The sequence below is a fragment of the Lingula anatina genome, chromosome 5, assembly GCF_051362555.1.
Source record: "Lingula anatina isolate TDL-2025a chromosome 5, LinAna3.0, whole genome shotgun sequence".
Lineage (NCBI taxonomy): Eukaryota > Metazoa > Brachiopoda > Lingulata > Lingulida > Lingulidae > Lingula > Lingula anatina.
In genome coordinates this window covers 25,074,137-25,092,832 of record NC_141771.1, presented here as the reverse complement: position 1 = coordinate 25,092,832, position 18,696 = coordinate 25,074,137, and the positions used below count along the sequence as shown (strand labels likewise).

Here is an 18,696-nt window from a genome sequence, read left to right as displayed (position 1 = left end):
TTCATTATAACAGTATTTGAATAGAGGTACACACGAAGAACAAACATGGCTGTCAGTCGCACAGGTAACTGTACACACATACACTACACAAATACACACACTGGACAAAAGAAGTGTCACCCCTACTGAGCCAATACTATGGGGGAGATAAATGACTGCGGAATGATATGCTCCTGGTATCATTTTATTAACATCAAATTTCACAAAAAAATCACAAAATGAGAACAAAATATACATTCTACCAAAATATGCAGTTTCAAGTCCAAAATTAGTACTTAGTGGCATAGCCACGTGACCTAATAATAGGTGCCAGTCTACGAAGCAAGGTTTCATATAATTGTCTGATGCGTTCAGGGCTAATGCTGGCCCAAGCATGAAACACTGAATATAACAGAGTTTCTCTGCTGGTTAGACGGGCATTTGTAAAAAGTTCTGACATATCATTCCACACATTTTCTATTATGTTTGCATCCGGACTCTGGGCAGGCCACATCACCCTGCGAATGTCCTGTTGGTCAAACCAATCATCAACTGATCTGGGCCTGTGACAAGGAGCATTGTCATCCTGGTGAACAAATGGATAATTCCTGTCACCAAACATGTTAGTAATAGATGGTAGCAAGCCTGACTCCAAAACATCGATATATTTCTAGTGATTCATGTTTCCATCAACCACTATCAATTCGCCCAAGCCATGGATGCTGATGCAGCCCCACACCATGACGAATATGCTGCTCCGGGTTCGAAAATTAAGTGCATGTGGTTCAAATGCTTTACCAGCACTTTGCCAGCATAGTACCCGTCTGTCATCAGAGGTCAGACCAAAGCGACACTCATCAGAAAAAAATATATAGGACTAATTGTCATGAACTGTCCAGTTCCAGATCCTGTTGACCCTAGTTTACTCTACGTTGCCTGTTTTGTAACGATATAAGAGGTTTCAGTCTTGCTACCCTGCTGCACACTCTCTGAGCATGTAACCGACGCCTAGCAATTTTCACAGACACATTCTTATGTGTGAAATTGTTCCACTGTGTTGTCAACTGACAAGCAGTGTCGAACTTTGACAACCTGGACATCAAAATCAGTCGTCGGTCTTCACGGCCAGTATTTTTTCTTGGACGACCCATCAGAGGCAATTTGTCTCTTGATCCAGTGTTTCTATACCGAGATCAGACCCTCTGCACGGTTCTGACTGAACAATTCAATTGTATCGATATTCTGACATTGCTTATATTCCGCCTCTTCAGGTTAATAACTTGCACCTATAACCGTTATATAATTGCCTGTATCTTGTCATATTGGAGGAAGACAGGAATAACATTTGCTGTACATGTACAAGACCAACAATACAATTCCATGGTATAGCGGTTTTATACTCATTAGTCACATTATAAGTAGACCAGACATTATAAGTACCCAAGATCGGCCTACTTTTATTACTCTGAGTTACGGGGTGACACTTCTTTTGTCCAGTGTGTGTAGTTCAAGAAGGCTGTTCTGTTAGAATAACGTAAGCTAAATACACTACTTTATCACAACATACAGAAATTAAAGTTGATTGACTTTTCATTAACTACTTATTAATACCTGCGTTACAGCAATCACATGTATTGTGAATACTTTTTATCATTCTTAAAGGACAATAGACACATAAAAATCCATTTCTCGAATTCTGAAGATTCAGCACTCAATCTATACAATAGAGGTATGTTTTAATCGAACCCCGCCATTTAAAAATTATAAAAACAATATATTAGTAGAAAAAAGAGCGGTTTAGTAAACCTCACCTCAATATGCATAATTGAAGCAACAGATCTGGGTCAGGTGGTACTGTAAGCGGTTTAATGAAATAAATTGAATTTCACAAAGAACATAGAGCTCATATGGAATAATCAACAGTACCCTCAAGTCATTCAAATCACAGCTTCACGAGGATTTAGACCCCTCGGGTAAGAGATTTGAATGAGTATAAACTTATCTCAGAAGCCAGAAGAGTAATCTTACAGGTAGACAATGCAGCTGAGTTTGACAGCTCCGCCGGTGGCACGATTGTCGTCATCAGACCACGTGACCACGTAGCTCATTTACTCGCAGGTCAAGCAAAAAGGACGTTTTTAGAGTCCAAAATTTACATAATGAGCTTTCACTTCTTGTATTTAGATAAAGATATCGTTGGTTGGTCATGTTTTCTGAAGAATATGCTCTGTTCAGGCCATTCCGACGGTATGACACATGTCCTTTGAGTTTCCTTTCATCACTAACGTAAGGGGTGTATTTTATCCGTGTCAGCTTATTTCCATAGCAAAAATACAGAACGCATTGTGTCTTGAATCGAAAATCAATATCAACACAAAGTATTCACACAGAAATTATAATACCAAAAGAAGCCGTTGACACAGTGTAGCCTTAAGGCACATAATGGAACATAGGACACGAAAAGAAGGCATTTTATTTACTCTTGAGCAATGGCAGTCGCTTAAAGTACCTACTGCGTAGAAGTCTGGATTGTAAACCGATTTAGCAAAAAAATGTAATCTTACGTCATAGTATGAGGTTTCTTACGTTTTAAACCAGTCTAATATTATCAAAGTAATCAAGCGTTCGTTCACATGCTATGTTACATGTAGGAATAACATGGTGACCTAACTAAGTGGGACATTTGAAAGCTTCAGTTTAAGCCACCCGCCATCTTGTTTTTCACCTTAGTGCGGAATTATTCTGATACGGAAAAAATATATTCGCCTGATGACACAACTGGTGTGGCTGGATTCTAAGTGTTTACATTTGATGAAATATAACACGTCCCCTTTTCTGTGTAGTAGAGGTACAAACAAGGCTTTCCCCAGCGGTCATATTGGCGGCCACTGGTCTCAAAAGACAGCCTTTATATTCCCAAAGATTGGCAGCCTCATTATAGCACAACCTTAAGCTTGTAAAACACATTATTAATAGTTACCTCATATATGAATTAAATGGCGAGATCTTCACAAAATGAAAAACAATATTTACCCTTCAGCTCGGCGGATGTTTGCAAGTTAGGTAAGCACCGTTTTTTATGTTTTGACCGTTGACCATTGTTATAACTAAGTTTCAGTTAGGTTTTCAAAAATTATGTCTATGATTGTGGTTTCGCTGTCTGTTGTGGAATGACGAGGAAAGGACATGCCCATTGACATAATTTGTCTTAATACAATGGAAATACTTAGGGTCTAGTCGAATAACTTAAGCTAGAATTCGGCCGGGGGGCGGGGGGGGGGGGGGGTGTCAGAATGTGCTATCGACTGCTGGGGGGGGGGGGGAGGGTTCAGTGTTAATTGAATTATAATTGAATCTAACGGTACACCATTCCACACCCGATATATTAAACATTGAGTGACATTTAAATTACTGAAATAAAGCTGTGAAACATCCACTTGACAACTTATGAATCATATCCTAACCTACTGAAACCCTTTTGGTGTTCGCTAAGAGCCTTAAAACGCGATTTGGTGACAATTTGCCCCTCATTCAAAACGGACTGGTTGATTTTGGTTTAATTGCAGCAGCATATATAGCAGGACAGTGGTGGTAAGATGTCGATACATTTGGCATGTTGTCTGTGTAGGTGTATCAGTCTGGGCATAACTCTATAAAACTGTGCAGACCATTCCGTTTGACACAATCATCTGTCTGGCAATGTCTGTTTTTCGCGCCATTCCGGTGTGGCAGGAGTACACGTCCTAGTAACCCAAGTCCGCCCGGACACTTAGTCTTGGGAATGCAAGTCCAAGGGCTTGCATTGCTAGGAATGGAAGTCCTAGGGCATACGTTACTAGGATTCAATGTCCGTAGGACGAAGACTGACAAGTAATGCAAGTCCTACGTGTAGTAATGCACGTCCTAATGGGACGTGCGTTCATAACATTTTAGTAACGCATGGCCTATATAGTTTACACCAAGAAATGACATGAATAAATAGATATAGAGACATACAAGTTTTAAAGATATAATAAACGTTTGCTTTATTCTATTTATATGACATTTAATATTTATATTTTACAATGTTTTCCGTTAGGCAGTTTACATGCATATTAATGAAGAAACAAAAACAATTTATTTATTTTATGTGTATTTTTCATCTAGTAATCTCAATTTTTGACGTGTTAACGCATATTTTTGGCATACTCCTCCCTCATTGCACAATATGTATGAGCCTGGTTTGCCCGATATTTTTTTAACAAAATAAGGCACCATCCAAAGGCATCCCTTATTTTCATCCTTTGAGGTATATGTACAGTGCATACTATTTCATGTCCTTTTCTTCTGGGGTGTACCTTTTGTGTGTTGCGTCGAAATTCTTATTTTCTCTCCCTCTCTCTCCTTTTCAAAACCTTATTCCTAAGAGAAAAATCACTTTACGTTTTCTCCATTTTTTGGCCGTAGACAACACGTAATAACCCGTATGTTCGGTTGGGACCTAGGCTTTACTTGATTCCTTCCCTGCGGTCTAGCTACGTCCAAGGAACCTAAAAACCGTGCGTCCAAAACGTAGTTGGGACCTAGGCTTTAGTGGTGAGTGTGTGCCACGTACGCAGGTAGCAAGACAAATTCAAGAAATGATTACAATTTCCACGGCCCCTGCACATTGCAATTAGCGTTCCTGCTTGAAAGGACATCTCATTTGGCCCTTGCAACTCGCAAGGCAGACTTTCGTCTACCTCTACGACCTCCACGGCTTCTACTGCACGCAAAAATCGCAGGGGACGTACGATCTTAAAATCCGTGCGTCCGGTTGTGACCGTGGCTGTAGTTATCATTTTCAATTATTTTTATTCTTATATAAATATGATTTTTATCTGTATTCTTAATTTGTGATTCTTCATTATATTTTTGTATTTATTTCAGGCATTTTAGTATCGAAGAAAAAAGGTCAGTGTTTCAAAATTTTAGCATTTTTGTAACATCAATTTTTGACTTCTTAATGGCGTCATTCTGCATGAAAATACAAATTCGTTGTTCTTCCATCTTCTAACACATATCATTAATATCATAATATGTTAGACATACATGTTCGACCAACCCAATCTTTCTCTCATTCAGGTTCAGTCAAATTCTAAGTCAAAGGAACCTGAGAAGGGGATATGGCTGAAGCTCCATATGCTCAGAATGATCCCGAAGGAAAAATGGACGTTCCTGGTAAGCGTTTTGATTTTGTTTTCACCAAGGAGGGATTACATTAAACGCAGACTCATTGTTGTTGTATCAATATGCACTGTTTTGTGGAATAGGCATAAATTTTTAATTTGGTCTTTCTTTTTGGTTCAAATAATACAAACAACATATTAGGCAATTTCTTTTAAAAATCCTTTTGATGTGGTAGCCTCCCCCCATTTCTTTTTAAAAAATCATCCATTTCCCATAACACACCAAGACCATTGTGGTAAAAATATTGAAAATAAATACCCTGTAATTTTTTTATAAACATTGCAATAAAAGCTAATACCTGGCAGTGGTGAAATGACAATCGAAGACCAACGTGCGACAGGGGAAAGCCTGACAATTTGATCACTTGGCGCCTTTACACTATAGTACTGTTAATTGGGACAACGCTAAAAGAGGAGGGTGGTCTTTCTATAGCTCGCAATCTATTGATAAACGCCATTGTTATCATTTCGCAAACAAGCTAAAAACATCCCTTTAGTAAGATCCAAAGGACCTCGGTTCCTGGGGGACTTAGATAACTGTTACACCGGAAACGAAGGGCGATTCAGAGTTTTTGACAGACATTCACTAGAGACAACGTTTTTAAAGTGATGCCGGTGGTCATAGAAAGAGAGAAAAAAGCTTTTGGTTTTTGAAAAAAGTTATTTTTTTGTTCATATTTTTATAGCAATTTATTTATTTGCAGCAATTTATTCATTTTATTATAAAATCATCATTCATTTATATTGAAATCATTATTTATTTATTAGTATTTATTACTGTTTAAATTATCATTATTAAATTATAATTACGGATTCACTTTTATTTTATATAAAATGTTACTTAATGTAGTAATTAAGACTACACATCAGCTTGTTCTGTAAATAATTTTTAAAAAAATCATGTTGCTTTCTTTGCTACTTTTAATCTTTATTTTTTAACACAAGTCGCGATGATGCAAATTTAAACTTCAGAAGTTTTCGTCATAAACTGTTTCTTTTTGAAAATGCTATTTGCTGCCTTTTCCTTATTCCTCATTCATTATCATTCATAATTATAAATACTATTTGCAATAGGATTTTGAGACAGGATTAATTGTTGATCACGCTGATACTCATGCATGTCAATCAAACAAACAATACTTAGTCCAATTTTTGACTACGGATAGCTTCATACTGAATGAAATAACTGATGCCACATTAAACTAGCAGTTTGTAAGCAGCACTAAAAACATAATCAGCTGCGCGTGCCAAGCTAGTGAGCAAAAGGACAGTTAGTTCATGGATCCGGTTTAGTGGCACGCGGTAGCGTGGGTTCTAGCCTCTTAACGTCATAATCCTATCGCCACAACAAACAGCGGGACCTTCCGGCTGATGTATTCTGCTGCTAATTATACTTAGTTACAGCGGATTGTCGCGCTCGCGCTGGACCACAGATACCGGCGTCATGGGGTTTACTCGTATTAAGTATTGTGTTATTCCACCGAAGCTATTGTGTTTTTGCGTTTGAATTTTGAAGGGATTTATACGACTGTCCATTGTTTGCCCACCCCCTTCTATTCACATGATAGGGATTGAAATATTTCACACGTTTCTAAACCAGTATACAACGGAAACATAATTACGAGTACCACTGTACAAGTGAAGTTAGAGTCATAATTATAGAGGGACATTGTTTAAAGAAGCAATACTTGGGGCATGTTTGAACCAGATGAAAAGCAAAAAGCAAGCATTAAACCTAAATAAAAAGTGAACAAGTTTATTTGAGTATGTTAGGAAACTAATTTTGTAGATAATATTCACCATTTCAGTTGGAATGTTACTTGTTACATGAAAAAACGATAACCTGAAATTGGTGTCCTGATACGACCAACTTTATGTTGACTGAGTGGTACGATTTCTATTGATTTATTTCCATAGCTCTCTATCCACCTGATGAATTGGTGTGTGACCTATCAAAGAATATTGGAGTTGAGTGGGAGGAAGTAGCTGCCTGTCTTGGAGTGAATAGACCTCAGATAGATCAGCTCAAACTCAACTTCCCCAGTAACACACTTGGTCAGATTCGCAGAATGCTGTTTCAGTGGAGAGAAGGAATGGGGGTTAGCAGCAATGAGGAGCGTCGAGACAAACTGATAAGAGCGTTGACAAGGGCTAGACATAGCGCCTTAGCGGACAGCCTTAAGCTAGGGTAATACTGAAATAACGATTAATCGTGTGTGCTTTGTTACAAAACGTTCAATGTGTGCCTCTGTATATATATATATATATATATATATATATATATATATATATATATATATATATATATATAGAGAGAGAGAGAGAGAGAGAGAGATTTTATTGGAATAATTGTAACTAATAATGCTTTGTCATTTATAGGCCCTCTAACTACAAACCTGCAAAAAATAAAACACAATACAACATGTTACATAAAATTACACGTGTATATGAATAGTGTCCTTTTTATACTTATTTGACACTTATCATTGTAACGGTTCAAGACAAAGAACACTTGTTCTTATTCTCGTTTATTTAAGACCATTGTGCTGCAGATATATACAGAGCGATGAGCAATTAAGAATCATCATCATAATGATATTATTCATAACTATAATCTTACTATATGATAACTATAATAATAATGATAATATTAATAAAATGATTAACAAAACTATTGACCACGTACTTGCAAAGATATACAGAGCGATGAGCAAATAAGAATGACAGAAAAGGGCGGCGACGATATTTATATACGACAAAAGGCGGGAAAGATGACAAATGGGAATGAGAAAGTAATATGACGCTCACGTGACAAAACAAAAGACGAACGCAAGTGAAGACTAGACATTAATACGGCTACATCATTTTAAGAGGTATGAGTTTTAACATTCACATATTCAACTTCGGCAGTCACAACCTTGGCAGAGGGTTTTCTGATACTTAAGAGATGGGGCGCTGTCTGTCATGGTCTGTAAATTTTACTTCTGGTATAGGAGTTAACCGTAATTTCTCTCTACTTAGACATTAAACAGCAAAGAAGGAGATCTATCTCTTCTTTTACCTTGTCGGTGTTTGAGCATTTTTGCATGGAGGCAATAACAACCAAATATCCACATACCTGGCGGTGAAATTCAGAGATTCCCCTATCCTCCAGCGAGAATAAAAAAACTCAAAACTCTCTTCGATTCACTTCCAAGTGGGTTTACTGGTCCTGGGTGCTTTACCTGTTTCTGATATATCCAACTGAACTGGGCAACAATATAAAGATAATGCATGCCAAAAAATAATGTTCTCAATTCATCATAATCTGTACCTTACTGAATATCTCTTATCTTTTGTAACCCATCTGCTTCACAAGCTAGACAGTCATCTGTTAGAGACTACATAATCCCTACCAAATTAACTTATTAAGGCCCGGAACAATTCCTTAGGTCTTCATGGAACAGTCTTAATTTAGAACAGAAGAACACCCTGCATCATTCTCTCAAAACTGAACTTTTTGCTGGATCCTATTTACTATCACTTTACATCTAGCTAGGATACGATAAATGTATCTAAATCGGGCTCTTAAAGACTGTTATTCAAATCTTAACTTCATAAGCACAATTGGCTATCATTAAACACCCTAAACTGTCTATGTAGATAGACGGAAGTTCTACGACATTTCTTCTTTCGATGCCCCCTTAAACCGTCGAAATACCATAACTTTAAACAAAAAAAAATTATATATATATATATATGTTTGCGAACCACTCACTATCACAATATTCCAAGTATTTGGTTTGTATACCTCTCTTTACGAGAATTACAAGAGTCTCACCGGACTGTTAGCGGACCCCTGTTTAATAGCGTACAATGCCATCTCATACTCCAGTCACACTTATTCGGAATTAGCAGGAATCAAGAAGAATGAGCCTGAACAAAGATTTTTTTAAATTCGCACCACATTCGGGAAAAAAGTTCAAATTGATCTTTCAGCTCATCCAAGACACATTCGAAACATTCTGGCGGGATTTTATACCCTCGTCACACTACAGGCAGAATGATTAAGAATGACGTCTGAAATACAATTCTTTGTGAATTCCAGGATATTTGAAGAGCATTCTAAAAATTATGAGTGCATTCCAAATATTTTTACCCATTCTTGTGGCCGGCTCGAATGTTTTGCTCAGGTCAAAAACTTTCGAAGTGCATTCCGAGTGGAAAATTATCGAATGGCATTTGAACAGTATTCTAAAACCGTATTCAGAACAGTGGACTAACTAGTCCAAGGGTCAAATATGGCCGACCCACTTGAGTACTTCCCCACGAGGAATCTGTTAAGTGTCTGTAAGTGGATTACACGGTAAGCTTTTTAGTCGGTCACCATATTTGGCCCGAGGACTAGTTAGTCTGGTTTTCTGAATGCAGCCTAACTGCAATATGGCTGCATTCTAAATGTTCTCAGGCATTCCGACATCATTCGAAACATTCTGATCAGTTACCATTCCAATGGCGTTATTTATACACTCTGGGCAACGTGTTACATTCTAAACATGTTGGAAAGTAACTTCAACTGTTTTAGGTATTTTAGCTGGATTCTCTTTGAATTCTTTATATTTCAAACCATCATTGGCAGCCATACCGGGAGCATTTTGACTGCATTTGTATTCGCTTCTTATATCGTTCGAGACCTATTTTAGTCTGTATTTGGCCAGCAGTCAAACCACACTCGTACGGCATTTGAATTTCATTCAGAATATTCTGACTGCAATTTGAAATCCCCTCCTGATTATGACACAAACTTTTCAATTAATTAATTCATTCTGGCTGGATCTGCTTGATTTCTGCTGGTTCTGAATAAGTGTGACGGGGGCCTTAAGTCACATGCCAGTTCGAATATCCCTCGAATGTGAGCAGAATGTTTCGAATGTTGCCAGAATGCCGTGAGAATATTAAAATGCAGTCATAGTGTAATTAGAATACTATTCAAATGCGATTCAATAATTTTTCACTTGGAATGCACTTCGAAAGTTTTTAACACTCGGGCTGACCACAAGAATGGATAAAAATATTTAAAACGCACTTGAAATTTTTAGAATGCTCTTTGAATGTCCAGTGATGCACAAATAATTGTCTTTCCGACGGCATTCTTGCTCACTCTGCCTCTAATGTGACGGGGGTATCACCTTAGTTCAATAAAAACACTTTTCAATGTATTCAAATAAACACCTATCTTTTGAATCTTGTGTATATACACTTGTTATGCCAACTAAAAAAAAAACATTTTTTTCTTTTTAATGTAGTAAAATATATATTAAAACGCATATTGCAAGAAATAAAGTGCATAGTTAGCGGGCCCTATCAGGGTCATATCCTTTTTAGTAAGTCTGCCGTCGTTTATATACTACATGTACTTCCATCTTCATATGAATAGACGATTATATGATTCTCATAAACTAATAAATGTGTTAAAACACAACTTACAGAAACAAATAACCAAGATAATGAAATCAGATTTTAGGACAAACTGCATACAGATAAAAAAATCAAATATACAAAACGATTAAAAAGAACTATGCTCCATGACGATATTTAAAAACGAATGTCCCACTAACCCCTAAAGTTGGCAAAAAATAAAAATGCAAAAAATCATGCCTTAGAGATTTAAAGAGGACAATATACAAAACCCATAGCACCAGTATCAGACTGAAAATGACTTTTTAATCCCATCCATGTACATGTACATACATTGTCGTCTTCCGTAGTTCACGGTTGCAATATAATAACTATGATACACATTTGCAGCCACTTCATTTATCTTCTTATTTGTTCTCGGTCAAAGTCCTCAGTCAACGGAAGTTGAGAAGGGGGAAATGACAGGCAATCCGGACGATCCGAATGATCCCAAACGGAAAATGTCTGATTCGGGTAAGTCGATATATTTCCCTAACCCTGAACATATCCCTACTGAAAGAGCTACAATATATATATATATATATATATATATATATATATATATATATATATATATATATATATATATATATATATATATAAAAGAAAAAAAAAAACAGCAGCTATTTTGCCCCGACCGGTTTCATTCTTTCTTCAGGGGGTTTTGTTTATTTGTTACCAGGTGATGTCATAAAGGTTAAAATGTGACGTCTGTAACAATGGGTGTTTCATTGTTGCTTTAACCAATGCTATTATCTATTCAATGTAGGTTTATACTTATTAATGAATAGATTTTCTTTCATTTCCCTTTCTGTTTGGGTTGTTTCCCTAGTGAATTTATAAAATGGGAATATCGTAAAGTCCTTGTTTTTGTTCATAGAGCATTCGCTAATGTGACCACTCACAGACGTGCATTGATATTTGGGTTGTCTTATTTGTTGTCTGTGAACGGTCATTCTATGTCGGAGAGTGTCTCCAGTTTGTCCTATATAGTTCTCACCGCATTCACTGCAAGTTAATACATAAATTGAATTCGAGATAGTGCAGGTGAATGGGTGTTTAATTGTAAATGTAAGTCCATTTTTAAATGTTAGATGGCTCCTCTCTTTAATTATTGGACAGGTGCCGCACCTGGGTACCTCACATTTCTGTACTCGTATTGTTGAGGTTTCCACATTTGTCCTGGAATTGTTTTCAAATTTTGCTTTTATTAAAATTTGCTTAAGTGATGGACTTTGTCTCTTACTCTTTATAATCTGCATTTCAGTTAGTATCTCATTCATTTTGTCATCTTGTTTTACCAAAGGTAAGTTTCCAGTTATGACATTGTGTACTTCCGGATTTTTGGGGTTATATGTTGATATGTACGGTTTGGCTTCCTTTTTAATTTTGTCTTTGGTGGTCCTCAGGTCGTTCATCGGTATCTGTTTTGCCTTTTTAATCCCAGTTTGTATCAGTTGTCTTGGGTATTGTCTCCTTAATAGGAATCCTTCCAGTTCTTTGAGACTTTGTTTTAATGTGGTTTCATTTGAGACAATTGTGCATAGTCTTCGAGCTAACTTGTATAATATGTTGTGCTTAATGTGTCTGGGAAGACATAAGTTAAAAGGGAGATATTGTTTTGTGTCTGTTGTTTTGTAATACACATCTGTCTCAATTTTTCCTTTTACACTCATTTCCATAACATCGATGAATGGGATTTGTGTTGAATTTGAATCCATCGTAAATTGTAAAGAGGATGTAGGTTGTTAAGGATCAGGTTGAAGTCTTCCAATTCATTTTCTGTTTTGTCCAAAATTATAAAGCAGTCATCAAGAAAACGTTTCCATGTGTTTTCTAACTGATACCTAAATTCGAGTCCAAACCGTTCTTTGCACTTTTTGTACAGGCCTTTTTCGATGTATCCTAAGACAAGTGTAGTATAAGTGGGGGCTACTTTTGCACCCATTGCAGTTCCTATTTTTTGGCGATAATGTTTGCCATTGAAGTGAAAAGTGTTGTTTGTCAAGAAGTCCTTCTGTAATGAGGGTATTTTGGATATGTTTTGGAATATGTGACGGATATCTTTCTATCCAATAGCTGATTGCCTTAATGCCCAGATCACGAGGGATGAGATACTAACTGAAATGCAGATTATAAAGAGTAAGAGACAAAGAGAGGAGCCATCTAACATTTAAAAATGGACTTACATTTAAAATTAACCACCCATTCACCCGCACTAGCTCAAATTTAATTTATGTATTAACTTGCAGTGGATGCGGTGAGAACTATATAGGACAAACTGGAGACACTCTCCGACATAGAATGACCGTTCACAGACAACAAATAAGACAACCCAAATATCAATGCACGTCTGTGAGTGGGCACATTAGGGAATGCTCTATGAACAAAAACAAGGACTTTACGATATTCCCATTTTATAAATTCACTAGGGAAACAACCCAAACAGAAAGGTAAATGAAAGAAAATCTATTCATTAATAAGTATAAACCTACATTGCATAGATAATAGCATTGGTTAAAGCAACAAATAAACACCCATTGTTATAGACGTCACATTTTAACCTTCATGACATCACCTGGTAACAAATAAACAAAACCCCCTGAAGAAAGAATGAAACCGGTCGGGGCAAAATAGCTGCTGTTTTTTTTCTTTTATTATACAGTGGTCGGAATAATTTTGTTTCCGTTGTACACCGGTGTAACCACGTTCGAAATGTTTTAATCCCTATCTTGTGAATAGAAGGGGGCGGACAAACAATGGAGGGCCGTATAAATCCCTTCAAAATTCGAACGCACAAACACAATTGCTTAGGTGGAATAACACAATACTTAATACGAGTGAACCCCATGACGCCGGTTTCTGTGGCCCAGCGCGAGCGTGACAATCCGCTGTAACTAGGTGTAATTAACAGCAGGATACATCAGCCAGAAGGTCCCTATTGTTTGTTGCGGCGATAGGATTATAGCTTGAAGAGGCTAAACCCATGCTAAGGCGTGCCACGCGAAGCGAACTGTCCTTTTGTTCACTAGTTTGGCACGCGCAGCTGGTTTTTAGTGTTGCTAACAAACTGCTAGTTAAATTTGTTATTTGTATTTCATCCTATATGAAATTTCCGCAGTCAAAAATTGAACTAATTATTGTTTGTTTGGTTGAAATGCATGAGCGTCAGCATCAATCTGTCTCAAAAAATTCCTATTGCATTAATTTATAAATGTATAATTTATTTATGTACTTACGTTTTAATTTGAAATATCTGCATTCAAGCGTTCAAGTATTTATAAAACATGAATGATAATGAAAGAGGAATAAGGAAATAACATATTACTTATATTATGCTTATATTATAATATTGAAATTAAATGAGGTGCATTGACATAGGCGCAATGACAATCCAACTACAACGTGCAACAGGAGGAAGTCTGGCTGTATGATCATACAATACGGTACGAAAGTACGGTCAATTAAAAGTGTAAATCATCAGTTAAATAGGAGGGGGTCTTACTATGGTCGCTATCTATTGTTAAACCCGACTGTTATTGTCTCTCGAACAAGCTTAAAGCATGCCTATACAATTACTGTGTCTCCGGCTGCCGTTCAGAAACACCATGTCGAACGTATTTTGCTACAGTGAGAAACATGGTACACTAGCGAATTGTTTTAGATCACTCAAGAAAGGATGCATACGTGCGACACCAGAGGAAAAACAATCAAGTATGCGTCTGATCCATTAATAGTAATTGCACAGTGCATGTTACTAGACCTTTGTCCTAACTCAGTAGTTAGGAATAGGATGTTTGGATAAAAAGCTTCTATTCAACTCGCTTAGACCTAGGGCGTGATGCTATCATCCGATGAAACACGTAACTGAACCCTCTACCTGAACCTGAAGTCCCTTTATCTGAAACAAAAACTGCCCCTTGAACATGTCCATTTTTTAATCGTCAAATGATTTGTGATTTCATTGAACGTCTTTGATCGAAAGCTTTCAAGTGACAATAACCGAACCATGTGTTGATTATTTATTAAAGCGTAATTAAGTTTATTCAACATGATCTATTTTGTAAACGATACTTGCCAAGATTGAGCTTGGATTGATCACCGTCACTATTTAGCTACTCGCCTATAATGCGTGCTGAACGACAGACAACTTAAAAATATTATCTGTGTAACTGTGCAAATGCAAATGTTAAAATATAACAAAGCCGGCATCCAATCCATCGAACATATTTATATTTGTTCTTTTTAAACCAGTGTAAGGGTAACGCCAAATCAAAGCAAGCCTTGCAGACTGGTTTTGTTTAAACTGTCGTGCATCAAGTAAAGCTAAGTAAAGCCTGTTTCTACTTCGCAGTGTTCATCCCAGCCATAAAACTGCATGAAGGATAACAAGACTCCGTAGACCTGTGCTTCAGGTTTCCAGGAGTCCCGTGTAACACAATAATATCGAAGGCCTGAGAGTAATACATATATGAGGCCGTGTATGAAAGATTTAACAAATTAGAAATTCAAGAATTTAAACATGCTAGGTACATGCACACTTTTACACAAACACACGAAGGTTTAATAAAGGGAGTCGCGGCGCGATATCTATCTCTTTCATTCGAACAAGCAAAGGGCTGACCCGAAGTAAGCTTTCTATACTAATGTCCTTTTTATTGTGTATTGTAATTACTCTACTTGCTCGCCTCCATTGTCTTGTAAAAGTGACAAAGAATGTGTTGTATTCACACACGAGATGAAAGAACTCCTTTACCTTAAGTTGCATAATGTCTTTCTCAAGGTTATAATCAGTGTGAAGAGGGTGTCTTGCCTCATTTAAAAAGGGTGTTGTTCTTCATACTGGTTGTTGCTTAACTTATGCTAATCTTAAACTTTTATGTACCAATATGGTTTTAATAAATCGCTAAAATTATTAATTTAATGAACATTGTGTATCAAACGTTTTGATACGATTTAAATAAATGGACGAGGAGGATTACGGTATTAGGTTCTATTTACCTCTGGCTTTAACTTCGCCCTGCTATATAAATGAACAAATGTTGCAGATCGTAACAAAAAACTTTCTTATAGTGTTTTATGACATATATGATTTACACATTTGATAGTGAAACACTCCTCGACTTTAACGAATCACCTGACGTAAACTGTCTACCCGCGCTCCCCGAAAAAAACTGTTTCTTTTAATTTTGAAATGAATTGCTTTTAAGGCAAAGAAGTCCATTAAACCTTTTAGTCTCAATATCATTGCGCAGCATGTTGTAATCGATATTTAAAAAAGTTAATTTTTGTACTCCGCTTTCATCGAGGATACCTCAAGTTGAGGTTACAATTACGTCGCTCGCCTATGCTACTGGAATATATATTTAAGGACAAATTAAGCTTTGTAAAGTCCCTATTGTCACACACCATAGATACTTTATTTTGTCTTGAATGAAAAAATAGCCTCAAATTATCGTTTTGTGCTTAAACCTTTCATTACTTGAACCAAGATCTGTACTATAGCTACCAAGACGTACATGTACATGCATCAAGTTGGGTCTGCTGGGGGAGGGGAGCATTTAAATGATAAACGAGGAAGTCTACCTGCAAAAGCAGCAGCAGTGGTTTAAATAATCGCTATCTAGACTCCTTTTTCTTTGACAGCAACATAAAAAGTGTTTAGGGAGAAAGTCACACAAAGACCCGACGTTGTTTTGTCTTCAGCATTTCCTCTTCCTTGTTATCTGCAATTACTATCGTCAATTAATGAAATCGAGAAAGCAATTAAGTGATGGCACATTGAATATAGTCACTAGGTGCATTTCGCTGAGTGTTTACAAGATCTAGCGACACATTTTATCGCCACGCGTTCTAGTTTGATTAGTTTAGAAAATTAAACAGTTACTCTGTCGGCTCTCCGTCATTGCTATGAATCTGACATCGAATTTAGTCCAAAATATTAGTAAATTCAGAATTATTAGCTAAAACGTAAATTGCCCTAATTTGTCAGATAATCAAAAATGCCGGTGATCCACGCGGAGGGTACGCTTTCCTGAAGGTAGCGGCGACGAACGGCGACGATATTTTTCTGAATAGTGAACCTTTATTAGTTACGAAAAGCCCCCTTTTCAACAGGCGCGTTTTATTAATTACTTCATGTCACAAAGTTAATTTATACAGGCAAAACTTTATTTTAAGGAAATAGTTTCACGAAATGAACGAGAGTAAAATATTAGTCGACACAAATATAAGGCATACAACAATGAGTCATGTTATGGATCATGTTATGGACCATGTCGGATTATAATGGCATACCTTGATGCAAAACAGTCTATCGTTTCTTCCACCGCGAGTCCCTTTATTTAATGTAATGTAATGTATTACTCATTACCCGTTTCATTTGACACTCTCTCTTTTTATCTCCCTTCCCCTTTCTCTTGTTAGAAGGAGGGTACATAATTAAGCACTCAAAATCTGCACCACCAATCTTCAGAAAAACAGAAGTCAACGAACCAGTGGGCTGATCCACAACATCTGACACAGCAGAATGAATCAAATAACAGCTAGCACAAATTTATATGCAGTTAGCTATAGTGTCACTACATACATAATCAGCTGCACGCGCGAAGCTGTTGAACAAAAGGATAGTTCGCTACGGGAGACCGTTTGTTTACATAAGTACTCTAAGGGGGCGTGGCTACCCAGGCGACCAAGGGATTAGGCTAGTTACTATATGCCGTCAACAATCGTTTAGCGACCCTATCATTATACACTCTCTCTATTGTATTTTCCACCGCATTAATCGCAGTGTAATCTTCAAATGGTCCACGGGGTAAATGTACACATTCTTAATCCGAGTACGGTATATAATATATACTCGTACAGGAAGAACAATTTCACTTTTGTAGTTAACACTTATAAATAAAAACTTTCTTTTGTCATATTTTAACAGGGAATAAAAGTACAGATGAAGGTACAGGTATGTTGATCTAAAGGAGTTGGAAAAGTGTTTAATTGAGTAACACTACATTTACAGTGGTCGGAATAATTTTGTTTCCGTTGTACACCGGTGTTACAACGTTCGAAATGTTTTAATCCCTATCTTATGAATAGAAGGGGGCGGACAAACAATGGAGGGCCGTATAAATCCCTTCAAAATTGGAACGCACAAACACAATAGCTTAGGTGGAATAACGCAATACTTAATACGAGTGAACCCCATGACGCCGGTTTCTGTGGTCCAGCGCGAGCGCGACAATAACGATGCGCGCGTTATACGTCACAGGTCTTGCGTAACTACCCACGTGCTACGATTTTTCCCTTGGGGGGCAGCAAGCGGCCATTTTGTACAGGAGCAATGCATAGATGGGTGAAAACGATACGTTGTTTTTAACCGAAAACGATGTCCCCGGGACGAAACTGCCAACACCAAAAGTAAAGGAGAATACCAACGTTGTTTTGAAACGATGTGGTTATCCTGTCAGTGGCGAGTTGGGGAGAAAAGAGCAGCACTGATAGCAAGGTACTGTATACACGTGAACCGGCAAAGTTATTGATAATTTCATGTTGCAAAAGCAAAATTAAATCAGTTAGTTATTTTCCAAACGATATTATTTGAATAGCAGATACATAGATCAAACTAACAACAATAAAATTTTTTGATGACATTGAAAATCAAAACCTGCGGTGCACGATAGGTTGAGGAGGACACTGCCACAGCAAGTAATGCATGAATTTTTTTACATAACACCATATGCTAGTGTCATTGTTAACTCTGTGGTATTATTACTCAATTTACTGCTCAAATTAATACCTGATACTATTTCTCAGGCTACCAAGTACAAATCAACTTATTTTGTGGCAATTGACATCCATGTTCCATCTTGTGTGCAGGTTGCTTATTATTATTATCATTATTATTTGTTCAAGCACATTTTAATAAAGTGGCTATGCTTTAACAAGAGAAATTTATGCTGAATTTTAAAAGATTAAATCATCAGTAGTATATACAATTAAAGCTATTTGATTATGCATTATTTGATTTTCAATTATCTTGATTATGAGGTTTCTGCCTTTTTCTCTTGCCCTCAAA

General features: G+C 37.0%; 1 protein-coding gene across 5 annotated transcripts in view; it reads left to right on the top strand.

The window, feature by feature from the left end:
- LOC106161375 (uncharacterized) overlaps positions 1-18,696 on the top strand; it is a 45,076-nt gene that overhangs the window by 4,852 nt on the left and 21,528 nt on the right. For 2 of the 5 annotated variants that reach the window (XM_087012602.1, XM_087012601.1), the window contains 5 exons: positions 4,888-4,911; positions 5,083-5,178; positions 7,104-7,374; positions 11,011-11,096; positions 17,557-17,583. In XM_087012602.1, coding sequence (XP_086868728.1) covers positions 5,124-5,178; positions 7,104-7,374; positions 11,011-11,096; positions 17,557-17,583 — 439 coding nt within the window. In that variant the 5' untranslated portion in view covers positions 4,888-4,911; positions 5,083-5,123. Of the gene's footprint in view, positions 1-4,887; positions 4,912-5,082; positions 5,179-7,103; positions 7,375-11,010; positions 11,097-17,556; positions 17,584-18,696 lie in introns of those variants that run through there. The other 3 variants (XM_087012603.1, XM_087012604.1, XM_087012605.1) reach the window with 3 other exon arrangements.